Here is a 19276-nt window from a genome sequence, read left to right on the forward strand (position 1 = left end):
AAAGAACCTCAATCTTTTATTTTCAGATTGTTTACTTAGCTCAGTCTCTCAGATGTACTAATGATCTGGGAAGAAAAGAAAAGCTGGTGTATATTATGAATGTTCGGTATTTAAAATTTTCAGGCCTTCAGAGTTCTGGGATGGACAAAACTTACAACACATTAAAAATTACTAGATGTTTGAATAGATGAAGACTATAAAGAATTCAGGATATAGGTGTTTCTTTTTTTTCCCGAAGAGAAAAAGCACATTTATATTAGACATGAGAGCCAGAATTCTTGGATGCTTCACAAATCATTAATGTGGAAGCACTGCTTACTGTGCTCATGTTGTAAAGTCAACTTAAAATGAAGACTCTCTTTGCCTATTTGCTGTTCTATATTCAACTCTCCCTTTTAAAAATGATTCTTCTAAAATTAGTTCCAACCTGAGAGCTTCCCAGGTTCAAAAACATTCTGAGGTGAGATTTATCAAAAACTATTTATGGATGACCAAATTATAATTTAAAACCATACAGAAACATTATATAGACTATGCAAAATGAAAATTATCACCAGCTTATTTATTCAGGACTTCACTAGGCAGACAAAGTGTTTGGTCTAAAATGGAAAGCGACTTAAATTCTTCATGAAGAAATTAGTGTCTGAATTATTTCAGGTATTTCATTTCCTCAGGGAAAATACAGGTTGAAATCAAGTTGGACTCTGATATGGTTGGTCCAATACCAGTGCTGCCATCTTTTTTTCATGTAAGGATTATTTTGAAGGCAAAGACTAAAAGGAGCTTCAAGAGTGGGTGATGTGTTGCTCACAGAAATAATTTGCAGAGTAAGCTCCTTTGAGGCATTTGCCGAAGATTTCACTGCAGTGCTCTTAACCAGTTCAAACTCAGGGCTGCCGGTTGAACAGATGAAAGCACAGGAGTCTTATTATCCACGCCGGGCAGTAGGAAGTCCACAGACTCTGCTTCATTGAAGTGAAACCCTCCTCTAGCCTACAATGGATTTTCTAGGCGATGCCCCTTGATGAGTATGCAGGCTGGGATTCATGAGCTGTAAGCTCAAAACCGATGCAGTTTCAATATTGAATGGAGTACTGTTAAATGCCTTCAGATGATGATTTGACTGAGAAGTTTTGTTATGTGACTGAATAGTGCCTGAGTTCAAGGGCAGATTTAGTGGAAGGCTTGATTGATGCATCTGATTACAGGTGTATGTACTCTAGAGATTATTAATCTGGAAGACACATGACCTTCGCTTTTTTGTCACAGTGGTATGTTTGAACATGACTGGATTCTAAGGCTTCTGTAGCATGGATATAACGTGCTTACAAAGAGGAAATTACATCATCCTTGAATTCTTCCATATTGTCAGAAAATACGATGACTCCAGGCAAGCCTATACGAAGAAATGTCAAAACTCTGAATCTTAGCAGCCAAGGTGGTATCTCCTCAGTATTGTCCTCAGCCACTGAGGATACAGGTGAATCTTCATGAATTGTGTACAACATCTTGAAGAATAATTTTCTTTTTTTTTTTTGTTTTTTGTTTTTTTTTTTTTGTTTTGAAAGAATCGGTAAGAGGAGCTGGGCATTGTATTTAAAAATGTTCTCGAGACCTAATGAAGAAAAGAGGTTAAGGACAATTTTTTTAAATGACAAGGAATGACCCCTCATTTAATATTGAATTGACTACATCACAACAACAAAGTTGGGAGTTTGCAAGTTCAAGATGAGACTATGGTCTCAGTTTATCTTCATACTTAATCTGCTCTAAGCTAGAGATTGGAAAATAGCCCATATGTTTTGTTTGGCCTATGCAATGTTAAAATTTTTTTTTTCTTTAACATTTGAATGCCTTTAGATGAGCATGCACACTTCTAGTTTGCCATGACCCCCTACTTCTTACACCTAACTGTCCTTTCCTCAATTTATTTACTTTCCAGGCCCAGTAGGCATTGCGTTTGTGACCCTGGTGTAAGCCTTCTTGATAAGCCCAAAACATGCATTTATTTTCAGGTGATTTGCACTGCTTCCCAATTATTGCTGACTCTTTCTCTCTCTCTGTGTTTTGAGTAAGACACATCAGGACACTAAATGTCTGTGTTGAGCTTAATTACAATTGTGTTGGAGCATCACAGTGTGAACAGTCACCCGGGCGGTGCTGTTTGGGTAGCACTGCCGTGCTCTGCGGGTGATGTCTTGGACAGGAAGTGACCTTGACTGAAATAAATCACTGTGCCCTGCTCCCCTCCCCTCCATATTATAAAAGCTTCTAAATTGGGAGAGAGAAGACATGTTACCATAAAACAATTAACTGTAGGTATTTTTTAATAGTGCATACTATAATGACTTACATATTTTTTAGACATTAAAATTTACTTTGCAGAATCTTCCAAAAAAGTTACTCTAACGAAAGATATATTATCATACACAAGCCTTATAAAGTAGGTATGTTCCTGAAGGTAGCTTCTAAAAGAAATTTTGGTAAATGCTTTAAAAATTTTTTTTTCTTTATGAAACTGAAAGTGTATTGGTCTGGAGAAACACATTTACCCTTGGATTAAATTCAAGCATTAATACAAATTACTCCGAATTACTTATTTGCAGACATATAATGTGTACGTGGTTAAGATGTTAGGTTTTTCACATCAGAAGTGTCATGTCTTTGGGATTAAATCTGCCTGGGAGAAAGAAGTCCCTGATGTGTGGCCTGGCTTTTAAATCTAAATTCTTACTTTTTATTCATTTAAAAGCTCTAAAATCATGGCCGAGTGAAGGGATTTGCCTTATGCGCTCTCTCAATTGCTGCTAGTTCTTAATGTATTAATTTTGTAGCCTTTGTAAGCTTTTATTCAGAGGTACAGGTTTTTGTACAGGTAATACACTAGTTCCCCTAATGAAGTCTTGTGTTTGTGATTATTTTTTAGTAATGTGCACACCTCTGCCATATTTTTTTCTGTATAGCAGGAAGAAAAATATATCCATGCCCAGAGAGTATTCTAATAACATATTTTATAAGCTCCAGTTTCATTATTTGATTTCCTTGGGACGAAGTTGTATTGTTAAAAAAATTTTTTTTTGTAAAAAAAAATTAATCTAAATTGGTCTTGTTTGAAAACTACTTACTGTGTGGATATTAGTTCACTTGCTTTTGAGATCACAGAAAAGGGATTTGGTGGGGTAACAATATTGGTTTTGTGCTAATACATATGTTTTGTTAATGTATATATTAAACTTAATTCTTACTGGTAATAAACAGGGGACAGAATTTTTTGTTTTAATGTTCAGGTGTTCGTTTATCTTAACTGTATAAAAGATGATTTCTAATTTTACTTCACCGCAACTTTTGTTCCCTGTGCTTAAGTTTGTGTGGGAGCTTAATACAGTGGTTTTAAGTGCTGAACTCGGTTCTGGGATCCCCCAGTTGAATTTCTATTCCTTGCTGACTTATTTCGTGATTCCAGAATTGGCATTTGTGTCACTTTCCTGCTTGGAGTATTTGCTTGTAGAACAAACTTTGATCTCAGATGAGAAGTTCTGTGCACCTTATTGTTACATTTAGACATAGTAGTGAGCTCTGATTTTGTCCATGTTCTTCTAGTTTGAGATTACGGGAAATGATGAGACGTTCGTTGAGAGCAGCTGGTTTGGGTAGACATGAAGCTGGAGCTTCATCCAGTGACCACCAAGATCCAGTTTCACCCCCCATAGCTCCCCCTAGTTGGGTTCCTGACCCTCCTGCAATGGATCCTGGTAAGACCTGTTATTTTGTTTAGTGTTAAACAAAAAGATAATGTCATGAAAGAAAAGAAACATTTCAGTGGGGTATTTGGAAATCTGAAATAGTTAAAAATTGGCATAAAGAGTATTATAACTAGTCAATGAAGATTTGGTTTAAGGTGTTTGTAAGTTAAAAATTAAAATTCTAGAAAGTCTTGTTAGATAGCCCTCTCCTACTGAAATACATATTTCTATACTGATAAGAAGCCAATTAGTATTATATCAAGTCAATAATTTGTCTAGTGGGTTCATCCTCTTATAGTTTGGGAAAAAAGTTTCCACTGAAACCTCTGTCCGATTTGACCTTTGGCTTGCAGAGAAAAGCCTTAAGGCCAGTTAAATGAGCATGGTAGGGATATGTTTCCTATAATGATGTACATCCTGCTGTTCTGTTTACTGAAAGATGGTGACATTGATTTTATCCTGGCCCCTGCTGTGGGATCTCTTACCACAGCAGCGACTGGCACCGGTCAAGGACCAAGCACCTCCACCATTCCAGGTGAGAATCTCTGTTATTTTATCTACCTGTGTATTTGGAAGATAAAATACACACTTTGTATATATATATTTCTAGAGATCTACACTTTATCTCAAGGAGACTTTTCTTGGCTTGAAATACGTCTAATCCTCTGACTTACCTTCCATATGTCAGTGAAGTTATGGTGTGTATGGGCATGCATTTCATCAGTTGAGATTTGTAAAATGTGTTAGTATGTTTAAATTTTCTGTCATGAAGTTATTAACTTGTTACTAATACCAGAATATTTTTCTGGTGGTATATTTTAAAGATCCTTGGTATGTTATTCTAGAAGTCTTTCACTCTTGTTTTGTTACCAAATGGATGTGCTTAATTACAGGTCCTTCCACAGAGCCAGCTGTAGTAGAATCCAAGGATCGAAAGGCCAATGCTCATTTTATATTAAAACTGTTATGTGATAGTGTTGTTCTGCAGCCCTATCTTCGAGAACTGCTCTCTGCCAAGTAAGAAGTTTAATATACTTTTGAGATAAAGATTTGGCTTAACTCCTTTTTCTGTTGTTAGGTCAGTCTTTGCAGTATATGGAACAACAATTATCTTAATTGAATTTAAGATAATTTATCACAATTTAGCATTGTATTCTCTGTTACTAACCTATCTTTAGTGAAAAAAGCCTTCTGAATATAATACAGATAAACTAAGTTAATACAGGGTGTATCTTTATATGTTAGATTGATCAGGGTGTATATTTATTTGTTAAAAAGATCACAGTATAGTTACCCGTAAATGTTGAATCCATAAGTTAGTTATATCACTGTCACCTGGAGAACTTTAAAAATTATACAGATTCTTTCCCAAGCTTTATACTAGAAGCATGACTTTCTTGGTAAATATTCTGTTGTAAATACTCATTAACCATTAATAGGTTACATCTCTACTTTTAGTATGCTTGTTTATCTTCCTTTACAGACTCATAATTCTATAATAGTTATTAATGATTATAACAGATTAATAGTTATTAATCTGTGCCAGATTCTACTTGCATTAATTCTTTTATTCTAGATATAACTGTCTGGAATAGATAGTTTGCAGGAACTTGCTCAGGATCCCAAAACCTAGTGAGTGGCATAGCTGGAATTCCAGACCTGGTCTGTGTCTTTATTATAGAACTGAAATTCCCTTATGCCTAACCCTTATGCCACTTTCCCTACTTAAGTACAAGAAGATGTTTTGAGTTTTTTGTATTTTTGAGGGCAAGGGAGTTTTCCTGTTTAAGCCTTACTACTCTTAGGATGAAAACGGCCACATTTATGAAATTTTGATTACTTTAATGAAGGCTGCCCCATTAGTAAGATAAAGTCTTTGGATTGTAAATATAGTTATTACTACAGAAGCATCTTACTAATTTGTAGTTTGAGGCATAGATTAAAAAAAAATATATATATAGACACACACATATAACTTTCTGCTTTCATTTCAGTTGTCATTTTTGTTGCATTTATGGTATTTTTAAATATATTATCTTTTTATGATTTTCTCGTGGTGGTATCTGAAAAGTTATTCTGTGTTCTTATTCCCTTTCTCTTTGTTATTAATCCATCTTGTATTTCTACAATTAATTTCTTTTTCGCTAGTCCTTTATTTTAGTACCCTCAAAACGGTTTACTATTTCCTCTTTATCTAAGAAAATATATATCTGGAAAACACCGAATTAATCAACTGATGTGTTAATAAGCTGATATTAAGAGAGGTGGTGTTCTTTTGCTTGACATTTAGGTGAGAAGTGTAGAGATTATCAAACTGGCCCTTTTTTGCTTTTTTTATACTGCAAAATAGGAGAATTTTCTAGAGTTGCTAACAGTTTCCTGTGTGGTATATTATTTACCATGGAGATAACTCAGTTTTGTTTTGTTTTGTCTTAGTGCAGTAGAATTGACTTAAAATTATATTTGTTTCAGGTATACAACATACTGATTTGATATTTTTTTCATATTACAAAATGATCATAAGTTTAGTTACCATCTCCCACTACAGAAAGTTATTACAGTATAACTGATTATAGTTCCCTATGCTGTACATTCAGAGAAGGCAGTGGCAGCCCACTGCGTTACTCTTATCTGGAAAATCTCATGGATGGAGGAGCCTGGTGGGCTGCAGTCCCTGGGGTCGCTGCGAGTTGGACACGACTGAGCGGCTTCGCTTTCACATTTCACTTTCATGCATTGGAGAAGGAAATGGCAACCCACTCCAGTGTTCTTGCCTGGAGAATCCCAGGGACAGGGGAGCCTGGTGGGCTGCTGTCTATTGGGTCTCAAAGAGGCGGACGTAACTGAAGCGACTTAGCAGCAGCAGCATGCTGTACATTAGGTCCTCATGACTTATTTATTTTGTAACTGAAAGTTTGTACCTCAGTCTCCCTCACCTATTTCACTCATTCCTTTAACCCACTCCCCTTTGGCAGCCACCAGTTTGTTCTCTGTATTTGTGAGTCTGTTCTGCACAAGGCTTCCCTTTTGTCCATATCCTCACCAGCACTTCTTATTTGTTGTCTTTTTGATAGCAGTTCTGACAGGTGTGCAGTAATGTCTTACTACGGTTTGGTTTTGATTTGCATTTCCCTGATGTCTAGTGATATTGAACATCTTTTCATGGGTCTTTTGGCCATCTGTTACATCTCCTTCGGAATAATGTCTGTTCAAGTCTCCTGCCTAGTTTTTAACCAGATTGGGGTTTTTTTTTTGATGTTAAATTGTATAGTTTGGATATTAACCCCTTAATGGATATGCCATGTGCAGACATCTTCTCCCATTCAGTAGGCAGCCTTTTCCTTTTGTTGATGGTTTCCTTTGGTATTCAAAAGCTTTTTAGTTTGATGTAGTCTTATTTGTTTGATTGTGCTTTTGTTTCCCTTCCTGAGGAGACAGAGCCAAAAAAAACCCTAAGACCAATGTCAAAGAGCATATTATTTTTGTTTTCTTTTTTCTTCTAGGAGTTTTATGAGTTCAGGTCATACATTTAAGTTTTTAATCCTTTTTGAGTTCATTATATGTTGTGAGAAAGTAGGCCAGTTTGATTCTTTTGCTGTTAACTGTCCAGTTTTCTCAGTACTATTTATTGAAAAGACTGTCTTTTGTTCTTTGTATATTCTTACCTCTTTGTCGTGGATTAATTGATCATGTAAGTGTAGGTTCATTTCTGGGTCCTCTATTCTGTCTCATTGACAGAATGTGTCTGTTTTTGTGCCAGTACCACACCATTTGATTACTGTAGCTTTGTTAGTACTGTATGAAATCAGGGGACATGATGCATCTAGCTTTGTTTTTTTTTTTTTTTTTTTCTCCTCAAGATTGCTTTGGCTGTTTGGGATCTTTCATGGTTTTGTTTTATTATTTTGTGAAAAATGTGTCTGTTTTGATAGAGATTGAGTTAAATATTGCTTTGAATAGTATGGTTATTTCAGTAATATTAATTCTTCGAATCCATGAGCAAGGTTAATTTTTCCATTTGTGTCATCTTAAATTTCTTTCATTAGTTTCTTACTGTTTTCCAAGTATAGGTCTTCTACCTTCTTAGTTAGATGTATTCCTAGGTAGTTTATTATTTTTTATGCGATCATAAGTGGGACTGTTTCCTTAATTTCTTTTTCTGATAGTTTGTGGTTAGTGTATAAAGTGCAACAGATTTCTGCATATTACTTTAGTTTCCTGCAACTTAATTCATTTATTTGTTCTAATTGCTTTTTGGTGGCATCTTTAGAATTTTCTGTATGTAGTATATATCATCTACAAATAGTGATAATTTTACTTCTTTCCAATTTGGATACTTTTTTGTTCTTTTTCTTGTGTAATTGCTGTGGCTAGGACTTAAAATACTTGTTGAATAAAAGTGGTGAGAGTGGGTATCCTTGTTTGATCTGAGAGGACTTGCTTTCAACTTTCCACCTTTTATCATGATGTTAGCTGTGGGCCTGCCAGTATATGGCCTTTATTATATTGAGATGCATTCCTTCTATATCCACTTTCTAGAGGGTTTTATCATGTGTTAAATTTTGTCTCAGTCCTTCTCTGTTTCTATTGAGATGATCTTAACATTTTATTTTATAATTTGTTGATATAGTATATTATGTTGATTGATTTGTGGATATTGAACAGTACTTGCATCCTAGGATAAAGCTGCACGTACCCGCACCCCCCCCCCAACACACACACACACACACACACACACTTCATCATAGTATATGACCCTTTTAGTGTATTGCTGGATTTGGCTTGCTGGTATTTTATCTAGAGTTTTAGCCACTAGACGAGGGAACCTGTGATTCAGTTTCATTCTTGATAATCATTCTGTTCATATTTTCTATTTCTTTCTGATTCAGTCTTGGGAGATTGTATGTCTCTCGGTTTATCCATTTCTTCTAAGTTGTCTATTTTATTGGTGTACAGTTGTTGGTAGTAAGTTTCTTACAATGCTTTGTTACTTGTTTGGTGTAACTTCTCTTTGAATTCTGATTTTACTTATCTGAACTTTTTCCTTGGTTGACTCTGGCTAAAGGGACACATAAGTATACTTTGGAGTAACAGGAGGGAGAAATGTGTTCATTATACAGAAAGCAGCCTTATGAAGATTAAGTTTGAGTAGAACCATGAAAAATAGGGAGAAGGAACAACAACATTGAGAAGTATGAGTATTTTAAGAAATCATAATTCATCCAGTTCGGAGTGAAGGATTAGAAGAGAACAATTGCAAGTGGATCTGGAAAAAAAAATAGGTCTCTGTTCTTTGGGCTTCAGTGCTCTGAATAACTGCCTTTGTTAGACTGTAATATTATCAAAGTGGGATTATAAGAATAGTAATGAGATGGTGGTATAAAAGAGATTAAAATAGGCAAGAGTAAAAAGGAGAGTCAAGTCAAGTATGTTTTATATGTCATAGCCTTTAATATGTGTGTTGCAATAAACTGAATTAAAGAGTTGTTGAAAGTGGAAAAGAAAGATGCATTAAAACATGGTTTAGGTGAAAGACTTTGTGAAGAATCCACATTGTTTGTCTGAAGTTACTTGGGACAGTGATACTGTTGGGTGACATAAATAAGTTAGGTAGAGAGCGGTTTTGAAGAGAAAGATTATTTGAGTTTTAGATATGTTGAATGTAAAGTATCACTGGGAAATCTTAAATAGCCTTATCAAATAAGCAAGTGTAGATGTTGGAACTGAATTATTGTGAGAGAAGTGGTAGTTGCTATAATGGAAGAGAGGGAGGTACAAATGGCTGAGAAACTGACTTTTGGGAAATGCAAGGGTCTAGAAGGGAATAGAAATTCAGTGAAGAATATTTAAAGTACATTTTAAAGTGGAAATTCTTAGTAATAATAATAGCTAACACTTACCGAATACATGTGTTTTGCTAAGCAGTCTGTTGAATTGAAGTAATAATTCTTTTATTCTTCCTCAAAATGTATGAGATAGAGCCTGTTACTATGCCCACATCTAGAAAGTATTAGTTTACTCCAGAACCCTTGCTGTATTCTTTAAAGTCACTAAAGCCAAGAAAGGAAAGCATGGTTTAGAGACACAAAGATTCCACAGAAGTGACTTTCTTAAGAGATAATATGAGATCAGAAAATATCACCAATGATTTTCTTTGAGCATTGACATTATTTACTAAAACATAACTAGTTTTTTGTTTCATCCTGAACATATGTTTCTTTTATAATATCAGGAAGGAAAATAATTGATACTATTTTTAAATACAATTTTTCTTATTTTAGGGATGCAAGAGGTATGACCCCATTTATGTCTGCTGTAAGTGGCCGAGCTTATCCTGCTGCAATTACCATCTTAGAAACAGCCCAGAAAATTGCAAAAGGTAATTTATTTCAAGTTCTAAATGAGTTGCTTATTTTTTAATTTGACTAGATTCTCTTCTATAATTGATTAGAAACTATCAAGATAATTCTTTTGTGTATATGTATAAAATTCATGTACTTTTTTCAAGCATATATTGTCAGCCTGTTAATTGGTATTGGTGATAAAATTTTATGGAAAGAACAGACCAGATGTCTTACTGTTCTTTCTGACTGGGATTTACCACCTAATAGCAAGTGTTAAGGAATATCAGTTCTTGCCATCCAGCCTTTAAAAGATTCGGTAGTTATCTTTTGAAAAATAGTGGCTGTGAATAATTTATGTGATTATCTGTAATTTGTTAAATAGAGCTAGAACTTGAATCTTAACTGCATAATGTAGAGTTGAGCACTTAGATGGCTGATGTTTGATGTATTTGTATTGTTCTCTTGTGTGGTTATGATGTAATTATACTTTGCTTTACTTTGCACCAGAATTGACTGGATTTCTTTGCAATGTTAACTTTGTATGTCATTTTATTTTATTAATATGTAGTAGTTTCTGATTTATACTGTGTAAATGTTAGAACTTTTCCATTTGAGGAAAGTAGTGCTTAAGTTCTTTCTTGATGTATGAACTACTGTGTTTTTAATCTTAGCTGAAGTATCCTCAAGTGAAAAAGAGGAAGATGTATTTATGGGCATGGTTTGCCCATCAGGTACCAACCCTGATGACTCTCCTTTATATGTCTTATGTTGTAATGATACCTGCAGTTTTACATGGACTGGAGCAGAGCACATTAACCAGGTAAGTTATTTTACATTTACCTATATTTGTGCTATCTTCAGATTTTCTTTTCTTCTCTTTGACCATCACTGGAGTTATAGCTCTTAGCTTTGGAATTGGAAGTCTAATGTTTAATTATACTACTTTTTTTGGATGATATAAATTATTTTCGCTCTTCTGGTAATTTTTGATTCCCATTTGTGTATCCATGTGTATCCAGAGGATATTAATTTTGCTCTACTGTTGTTGTGATTGAATTAGAAAATACCAGAAATAATCCTTTTGAGATATACATATCATTCTTTTAAAAAGTATATCCTTTTAATTTTAGGATATTTTTGAGTGTCGTACTTGTGGCTTGTTGGAGTCGCTCTGTTGTTGTACGGAATGTGCAAGGGTTTGTCATAAAGGTCATGATTGCAAGTGAGTGCAATTTTAGTTTCTTAATGCTGTAAACTACTTAGATTCATACTGCCGTATTAAAAATAGCCTGATATGCGAGAAATACGTGATCATACATTGTAACTAGGATCAGTCTTTTAAGAAACATATATATACAGAATGGTTTTGTCTGTATTCTCCAGCCAAAGTCTCAGGTCCCCTGTAGTGCGGTCTGTTATCTGGCATTAAGGCATTAAGGGAGTCATGGTTTGGCCTGTGCCTTGTTTATTTCTTAAACTAAATATAATAACCTTCATCTAGCAATAGAGTTGCTATGGCTAGTTAGTTTTCACATTCATAGATCTAAGAAGCATAAAATACCCAGCACTAACATTTGCAGTGCCTCAGGGTCTCAGCAGGGACATCGCCTGTGGCTGTGCTATAGATATAATAATTAGTAGAGAATTGGTTTGTAAAAACCAACTATTGTGCTTTAAAATAAATAAATATGTGGGAGAAGTGGAAATTTTTTATAGATACTATACTGATACTTATAATTTTTATTAAAAGAATTCTGGGTAATATGTTTATCTTATTTAAATATCTCAAAGTGATAATCTGCTTATTTACTGATTGCTTACTAACAAGTGCCGTCACTGTGCTAGATGCTATGTGATGGTGGACAAAACAGTTAAGTTGCCTCTTCTCTTGTACTGCTTTACAGACTGTATACCACTGAAGTGATCCTTGCTGCATTATTTGAAAGTTAACAAGGTTTCTCTTGAGTTTCAATGAGTTAGGCCTCTGTAATATCAATATAGACCTTTATATTTTTAAAAAATTTCTGTTTGTATATGAATTCTTTCTAGACTCAAGCGTACATCACCGACAGCCTATTGTGATTGTTGGGAGAAATGTAAATGTAAAACTCTAATTGCTGGACAGAAATCTGCTCGTCTTGATCTGCTTTATCGCCTGCTCACTGCTACTAATTTGGTCACTCTGCCAAATAGCAGGCAAGTCGTGGGATTTTTAGGGCATAAATTAAGTTGTGAAAGCACAGCACAGGTAAGTAGTCTTCTTCCTCATAACAATGTTCTGTCTTGCAGAGGAGAGCACCTCTTACTCTTTTTAGTGCAGACAGTTGCGAGGCAGACGGTGGAGCACTGCCAGTACAGACCGCCTCGAATCAGGGAGGATCGTAACCGGAAGACAGCCAGTCCTGAGGGTGAGTTGATTGGACGCTTATGACACCCGGGAAAATCAGCATGTGTATTTCTGCCTTACCCACAGTTTCTTCTTTTCTTTATAGATTCAGATATGCCTGATCATGATTTAGAGCCCCCAAGATTTGCCCAGCTTGCTTTGGAGCGTGTTCTGCAGGACTGGAATGCTTTGAAATCTATGATTATGTTTGGGTCACAGGAGAATAAAGACCCGTATGTATCCATTGAAAGTTTTTTAGACTTGTTTCCTGTGTTAGTGTAGGCAGTTACAGTGCATTCTTTCTTTCCCCTCAAGTCTCAGTGCCAGCAGCAGGATAGGCCATCTTCTGCCAGAGGAGCAAGTGTACCTCAATCAACAAAGCGGCACAATTCGGTTGGACTGTTTCACTCATTGCCTTATAGTCAAGTGTACAGCAGACATTTTGGTAAGTCCTTTGAATGGTTATTTACAAGCACATGAAAAGGGTATGTGTTACGTAGTTTCCCAAAATTTTACTAATTCAAGCTCCCATGGACCAGTAAGCACTAATCAAATACTACATTAAGGGGGATGGAATTTTGGAGGTGATTTAAATTTCTCATTTTAAATCAGTCAGTCAGTGAGAGCTCCTTTTTTTCATTCTAAATACAAATCCTAGAGTGTATTAAAAATACAATATAAAAATGTGTGAAGCAGGGTTCTAAGTTAGTAATAACTCAATGCAGATTTTTTAAAAATATCTCCTTTTGCTATGAATTTAGAAAAGAATATAAACTGTTAAACCCACTGCTGGAGAGGTTATGGAAAAAAGAACATACTTATACACCGATGAGGAGACCCTTCTTTTGGTACTCCTTTGGAAAACAATTTGGCAATGTCAGGAGCCATAAAACTAACATTGCCCTTAGAAGCTGTCCTCAAGAAGTTATCTATGATATGAGAAAGCGAAACATGATGTCACAAAACAATATGAGATGGATGGGATTATGAATTCATTAAAATAAACATCTGAGTCTACTTTGATGTTTTGTTAAGTATCCTATATATTGAGTGAAGTATATTCTTTCTTTGATTGGACATATTAGGTATTGGTCTTCTAAATATTAATTGTTATATGTAGGAGTTTAAGGCAAGAAACAAGAAATCAGACATTTGAGACCCACTATAAGTCAAGCATAGTAGTGGGCATGTGGCACAAAGTTAATCACTGGGATTGTGTTGATTCAATATATTTTTATATTTTTATCATGAAATGTTAATATTGAAAACACGTTAGAACTTTTTATTTATGAATGCCTACATCTTACAAGATGTCTCAACATTAACAGAGTGATTACTGGTTTTAAAGCTTTTAGATACTCTGCTAGGTACACTAGTAAAAGAACTCCAGAACAAGTACACACCAGGACGTAGAGAAGAAGCGATTGCTGTGACAATGAGGTTTTTGCGATCCGTTGCAAGAGTTTTTGTCATTCTCAGTGTGGAAATGGCTTCATCTAAAAAGAAAAAGTAAGGCATTCTTTTTGATTTTGGCTTTTATATTTTTTACGCACATTTTTTGTGATGATAAAATTATGTATATGAAAAGATTCAGAAGATGTCTATATTTCCCTTTTTGTTCTAGCAACTTTATTCCACAGCCAATAGGAAAATGTAAGCGTGTATTCCAAGCACTGCTGCCTTACGCAGTAGAAGAACTGTGCAATGTAGCAGAGTCACTGATTGTTCCTGTCAGAATGGGTATTGCTCGTCCAACTGCCCCTTTTACTCTGGCAAGCACCAGCATAGATGCCATGCAAGGCAGCGAGGAGTTATTTTCAGTGGAACCACTGCCACCACGGCCATCATCTGATCAGTCTAGCAGGTAAATTTCTATCTGGTAACACATTCTGATTATTTCTCTGCAAACGTTACAGATGTTACTAAAACCTAAAACTAAACTAAATCTGAGGCATAGGCACTCTGGTTATGTACAGGATCATTTGTTTAACAAAGGGTAAAGATTTTATCTTGTTTGGAACATGTGAAAAGCACTTTAAAAACTACATGTCTGTACATCTAAAGTAATAGACATAAAATGAGGGGGTGCGATTTGGTTTGTTTGTTTGTTCAGAATGGCACTTTTTATTATACCAAAAAAGTAATCGGGTAAGAAAGTTTACTTCAGGCTTCTGTGCTTCATTACTTTTTTTTTTTTTTTCTTACCTTTAAATATAGCCTGCTAGAAGGCCAAGCTGAAGAATGAAAAGACTTCTTAACTTTCTCTGTGTCCAAAGCTTTGGGCAAGGTGGGCAGGTTATTATATAATCTAAATAACAACAGAATGATGGAATTTTAAAATATTCTGTGCACTCATATAGTAGTGGTCCCCAACCTTTGTGGCACCAGGGACCGATTTTGTGGTAGACAGTTTTTCCATGGACTGGAGTGAGGCTAATTTAAGTACTTTATTTCTGTTGTTATTACATCAGCTCCACCTCAGACTATCCCACATTCAATTCTGAAGTTTGGGGATCCTTGTTATATAGGATAAGACTAAAACAATTCAATTCTAGTTACAACATTAATCTTAAATCGCATTTTTCCATTTGTTTAATAGTTTACCTAACTAGGCTGTAAGTTGGCTGAGTCAGAATGTTTAGCAACTAAAATGTTCTGGTGTCTTTTATCACAATGCTTCTCAAATTTTAACATGCATGCAGAACTCTTGGGTATCTTATTAAAATGCAGAGGCTGATTCTGGAGGTCTGGGTGGGACCTGAGAGTCTGTATTTCTTGTGAACTCGCAGATAGGACCATGCCAATACAGCTGCTCTCAAGGCCACACTTTTGAGTTACAAAGTTTCTAAGATGTACAAGAGACATCTTAGACATCTTTTATAATGGAGACATCTGTCTATTCTTGGCTGTTTCCGAGTCACATTTTTAAGAAAGGGAAATTACTGGGTTGGCCAGAAAATTCGAACTTTTTGGCCAACCCAGTATTTTGCCACCCCATCTTTTGTTATGATTTATTTTATAATTGTACTTCTGAACTTATTTTTTCCCCACACTCATCAGCAAGTCAGTGGTTAATAAGCTGATGCAAAGTAGGTCATATTAGTCAAGTCTCTTTTAAAGAGTAGGTTACTTGTAAATAAGGAACTCTCTTTAGTGGGTGAATGCTGCTACCAGAGCCTTTGGAAGTTGAAAGGTTTAGCGATGGAAAAGGAAACATTGTCTCTGTAGAAATATTTCAGTGGGGAGAACTCGAAAAAGTATGTGCATTAACACAGATTTGAAATGCCTTACTAAAAAGTAAAAACCATTCTCAGATTTATAAGTTAAATCTTCAGTTCAATTCAGTCCCTCAGTCGTGTCCGACTCTTTGCGACCCCATGAATCGCAGCATGCCAGGCCTCCCTGTCCATCACCAACTCCCCGAGTTCACTGAGACTCACATCCATCGAGTCAGTGATGCCATCCAGCCATCTCATCCTCTGTCGTCCCCTTCTCCTCCTGCCCCCAATCCCTCCCAGCATCAGTCTTTTCCAGTGAGTCAACTCTTCGCATGAGGTGGCCAAAGTACTGGAGTTTCAGCTTTAGCATCATTGCCTCCAAAGAAATCCCAGGGCTGATCTCCTTCAGAATGGACTGGTTAGATCTCCTTGCAGTCCAAGGGACTCTCAAGAGTCTTCTCCAACACCACAGTTCAAAAGCATCAATTCTTCGGTGCTCAGCTTTCTTCATAGTCCAACTCTCACATCCATACATGACCACTGGAAAGACCATAGCCTTGACTAGATGGACCTTTGTTGGCAAAGTAATGTCTCTGCTTTTCAGTATGCTATCTAGGTTGGTCATAACTTTTCTTCCAAGGAGTAAGCGTCTTTTAATTTCATGGCTGCAGTCACCAGGTCAGATGATTTCTTTGGGGCTACACATTTTCTGATATACCGTAGATTAATTATTGTCAGTTTCCAAGAAACATTTGGTCAGATTGGAAAGAGCAGGTTGTGAACCACGTTGAATAACACCTAGAGGTCTGCACTGTCTGTCAGGGTGGTGGCCGCAGCGTGCTCATAAGCTGCTTCCTTACAGCTCCAGTCAGTCTCAGTCATCCTACATCATCCGGAACCCACAGCAGAGGCGCATCAGCCAGTCACAGCCTGTTCGTGGCCGAGATGAAGAACAGGATGATATTGTTTCAGCAGATGTGGAAGAGGTGGTTTTAATTGTTTTAACTGTGGTACATGAGAGGCTTTTATTTGGGAGGGAAGGGGAAAGTAGTCACTAGAAGTTTTATTAATGGTAGCTTACCACTGTTACATGTATATGCTTCTACCTTTTAGACTTCTGTTATATGTTCTTATTTGTAGTTATACATATTAAAATATGTTAATAATCCTTGTTTCATTGGCTAATAAGAAATTAGAAATAAACGTAACTCTACTAAAGGGTTCACAGAAAAGATATTCTCAATGTTAGAAAAGTTTTAGTAGTTTTGTGCAATGTATTCAAAGGTAGAGAGGCTGCTGTGTATTTATTATATAAATTTTATAATTGCCGAAGTTTAAAAAACATGTACTCCCCACAGTTTTTCTATTTCTAATTTTAGGGTTCTGGGTATGAATAGTAATCATAAACTTTAGGATATGTTGGCATAATTTTTGATACCAAATTTTTGCTAGCAAATGAAAAATTTCGAAACTGCTTAGTGTTACAGTTCCCTGTAGTTAGTGATCTTTGTATTTTAGTTACTAAATGCTGTGGGGGAATACAGTAGAGATGTGGGTTTATTATGTACTTTGATTGTCTACAAATAAGATCTGGATTTAGGTTGAGGTGGTGGAGGGTGTGGCTGGAGAAGAGGATCACCATGACGAACAGGAAGAACATGGGGAAGAAAATGCTGAGGCAGAGGGACAGCACGACGAGCATGATGAAGACGGTATGCAGGTTATTGGCAAAATTATTCAGTATGAGAAAACCGGGTGCCTTTAAAGAGATATTAATACAGAGGAAATAGTACTTGATGTATAGTGAAATGTTCAGCATACTTCTGCCAGGGGATTCTGTAGTATCTGTCAGAATTTTACATACATAAATATAAATACTGGATTAGCCAAAAAGTTCAGTTGGGCTTTTCCACATCTTATGAAAACCCAAGCAAGCTTTTTGGCCAACCCAATGTATAGACTTTTATATGTTTACATGTATAAAATAATTTATCATCTCTCCATTTACCATTTGGTTTACACTTTCTATTTTCTTAAAAGTCTTTTGAAAATCAAAATAATCATAACCAACATAACATTTGAAAATTGGAGAAAGGGAAGACAACCCATAATCCCACCAAGACGCTAACAGCTGTGTTTTTACTTTCAGTCCTCCCCTGTACTGCCCCATTCCCGTGCGTGTCGTTCATATTATGTGTAAATTTTTTACTTTGATTTTTCATGTAGGCCCTTTTGCTACATAGTCATCATTCTTCTTAATAGCCATGGGATAGACTTCTGGGGATCACCTTTATTGAGGTTTAATTGACATGCAGTAAACTACACATGTTGAAAATTCATAACTTAGTATGTTATGACGTGTGTGTATATACAGTGAAATACAAAGGATACACATGTTTATTAGCCTTCTTCCCCTCTTGGAATCCCAATATGTAAAATTGATGAAAATTGAGCAGTGGCCCTAACCCTGAGCTCTGTCCACTTGTTGAAGTCCTCCTGCCTAATATTTTTTACCTAAGGCGGTGCAGGCCAAATTTTGTGTCTGTGTTCACTGAGTACCATGATTTACCTGGTCATTCTTCTGCTAAGTGGGCAGTTATGCATACTCTAGTATTACCAGTTCTCTCTGCCCCGCTCCCCTCCCTTCCCACCCTTACAGTATTCTGTCTTATCAGCCTGTCTTGATCGATAGTGAGTTTGTACCTTATTTTCTTGTTATTTAAATATATTTGCTAGGGAGCGACATGGAGCTGGACTTGTTAGCAGCAGCTGAAACAGAAAGTGACAGTGAAAGTAACCATAGCAACCAAGATAATGCTAGTGGGCGTAGAAGTGTTGTCACTGCAGCAACTGCTGGCTCAGAAGCAGGTATGTTACCTTCTAGCAGTTTTCTTGCTTATACTAAGGTTGTGTGTGAAGAATTGGTTAAACTGTGCTCAGTACGATATTCCCAAAGGTGGCTAACCCTTTTTTTAAAACTTTGTTTCTCTAGAGATATTAGTGAAGAAGATTATTATTTCAGTGACTCTTTTTTTTCTTTTTTCTGTTTCATTTTTCTGATTTTTAAATAATGAATTAATTTTAAGGTTCATTGAAGAGTTCCAGAATATTTCAATGATGGGTTTTGTGAAATATTGGACATAGTCTGGCATTCTGTTTAATATATTTTCCTAAATGAGGGGTACACTGTAATTTTAAATACAAACAAACTCACAGTGGTTTTGGTTTAAAAATTAAAAATTTAGGTGCAAGCAGTGTTCCTGCCTTCTTTTCTGAAGATGACTCGCAATCAAATGACTCAAGTGATTCTGATAGCAGCAGTAGTCAGAGTGACGACATAGAACAAGAGACATTTATGCTTGATGAGCCGTTGGAGAGGACCACAAATAGCTCACATGCCAGTGGTGCTGCCCAAGCTCCTCGGTCCATGCAGTGGGCCGTCCGCAACACCCAGCACCAGCGGGCAGCTAGCACAGCGCCTTCTAGCACATCCACTCCAGCAGGCAAGTCTGTAAACTTGGTGTTCCTGAGAGTGCTTAAATAGGTTTAAAAATTACACATTTTCCTCTAAAGAACAAATTAAAT

General features: G+C 36.1%; 1 protein-coding gene and 1 long non-coding RNA gene across 2 annotated transcripts in view; one reads left to right on the forward strand and one right to left on the reverse strand.

Moving 5' to 3' along the window:
* The window catches only part of UBR5 (ubiquitin protein ligase E3 component n-recognin 5), a 137610-nt gene that overhangs the window by 89034 nt on the left and 29300 nt on the right, over positions 1–19276 (forward strand). Inside the window, exons 23-38 of the mRNA XM_055546504.1 lie at positions 3601–3752; positions 4183–4278; positions 4637–4760; positions 10025–10122; positions 10759–10907; positions 11218–11309; positions 12137–12283; positions 12377–12495; positions 12580–12706; positions 12789–12918; positions 13822–13982; positions 14098–14337; positions 16554–16677; positions 17292–17403; positions 18428–18559; positions 18937–19194. Coding sequence (XP_055402479.1) covers positions 3601–3752; positions 4183–4278; positions 4637–4760; positions 10025–10122; positions 10759–10907; positions 11218–11309; positions 12137–12283; positions 12377–12495; positions 12580–12706; positions 12789–12918; positions 13822–13982; positions 14098–14337; positions 16554–16677; positions 17292–17403; positions 18428–18559; positions 18937–19194 — 2261 coding nt within the window. The remainder of the gene's footprint in view (positions 1–3600; positions 3753–4182; positions 4279–4636; positions 4761–10024; positions 10123–10758; positions 10908–11217; positions 11310–12136; positions 12284–12376; positions 12496–12579; positions 12707–12788; positions 12919–13821; positions 13983–14097; positions 14338–16553; positions 16678–17291; positions 17404–18427; positions 18560–18936; positions 19195–19276) is intronic.
* Positions 19090–19276, reverse strand: part of LOC129627004 (uncharacterized) — a 32631-nt gene continuing 32444 nt past the window's right edge. Inside the window, exon 3 of the long non-coding RNA XR_008702378.1 lies at positions 19090–19226. This is a non-coding gene — a long non-coding RNA (uncharacterized LOC129627004). The remainder of the gene's footprint in view (positions 19227–19276) is intronic.

Source organism: Bubalus kerabau, chromosome 14 (assembly GCF_029407905.1).
Source record: "Bubalus kerabau isolate K-KA32 ecotype Philippines breed swamp buffalo chromosome 14, PCC_UOA_SB_1v2, whole genome shotgun sequence".
NCBI classification, from domain to species: domain Eukaryota; kingdom Metazoa; phylum Chordata; class Mammalia; order Artiodactyla; family Bovidae; genus Bubalus; species Bubalus kerabau.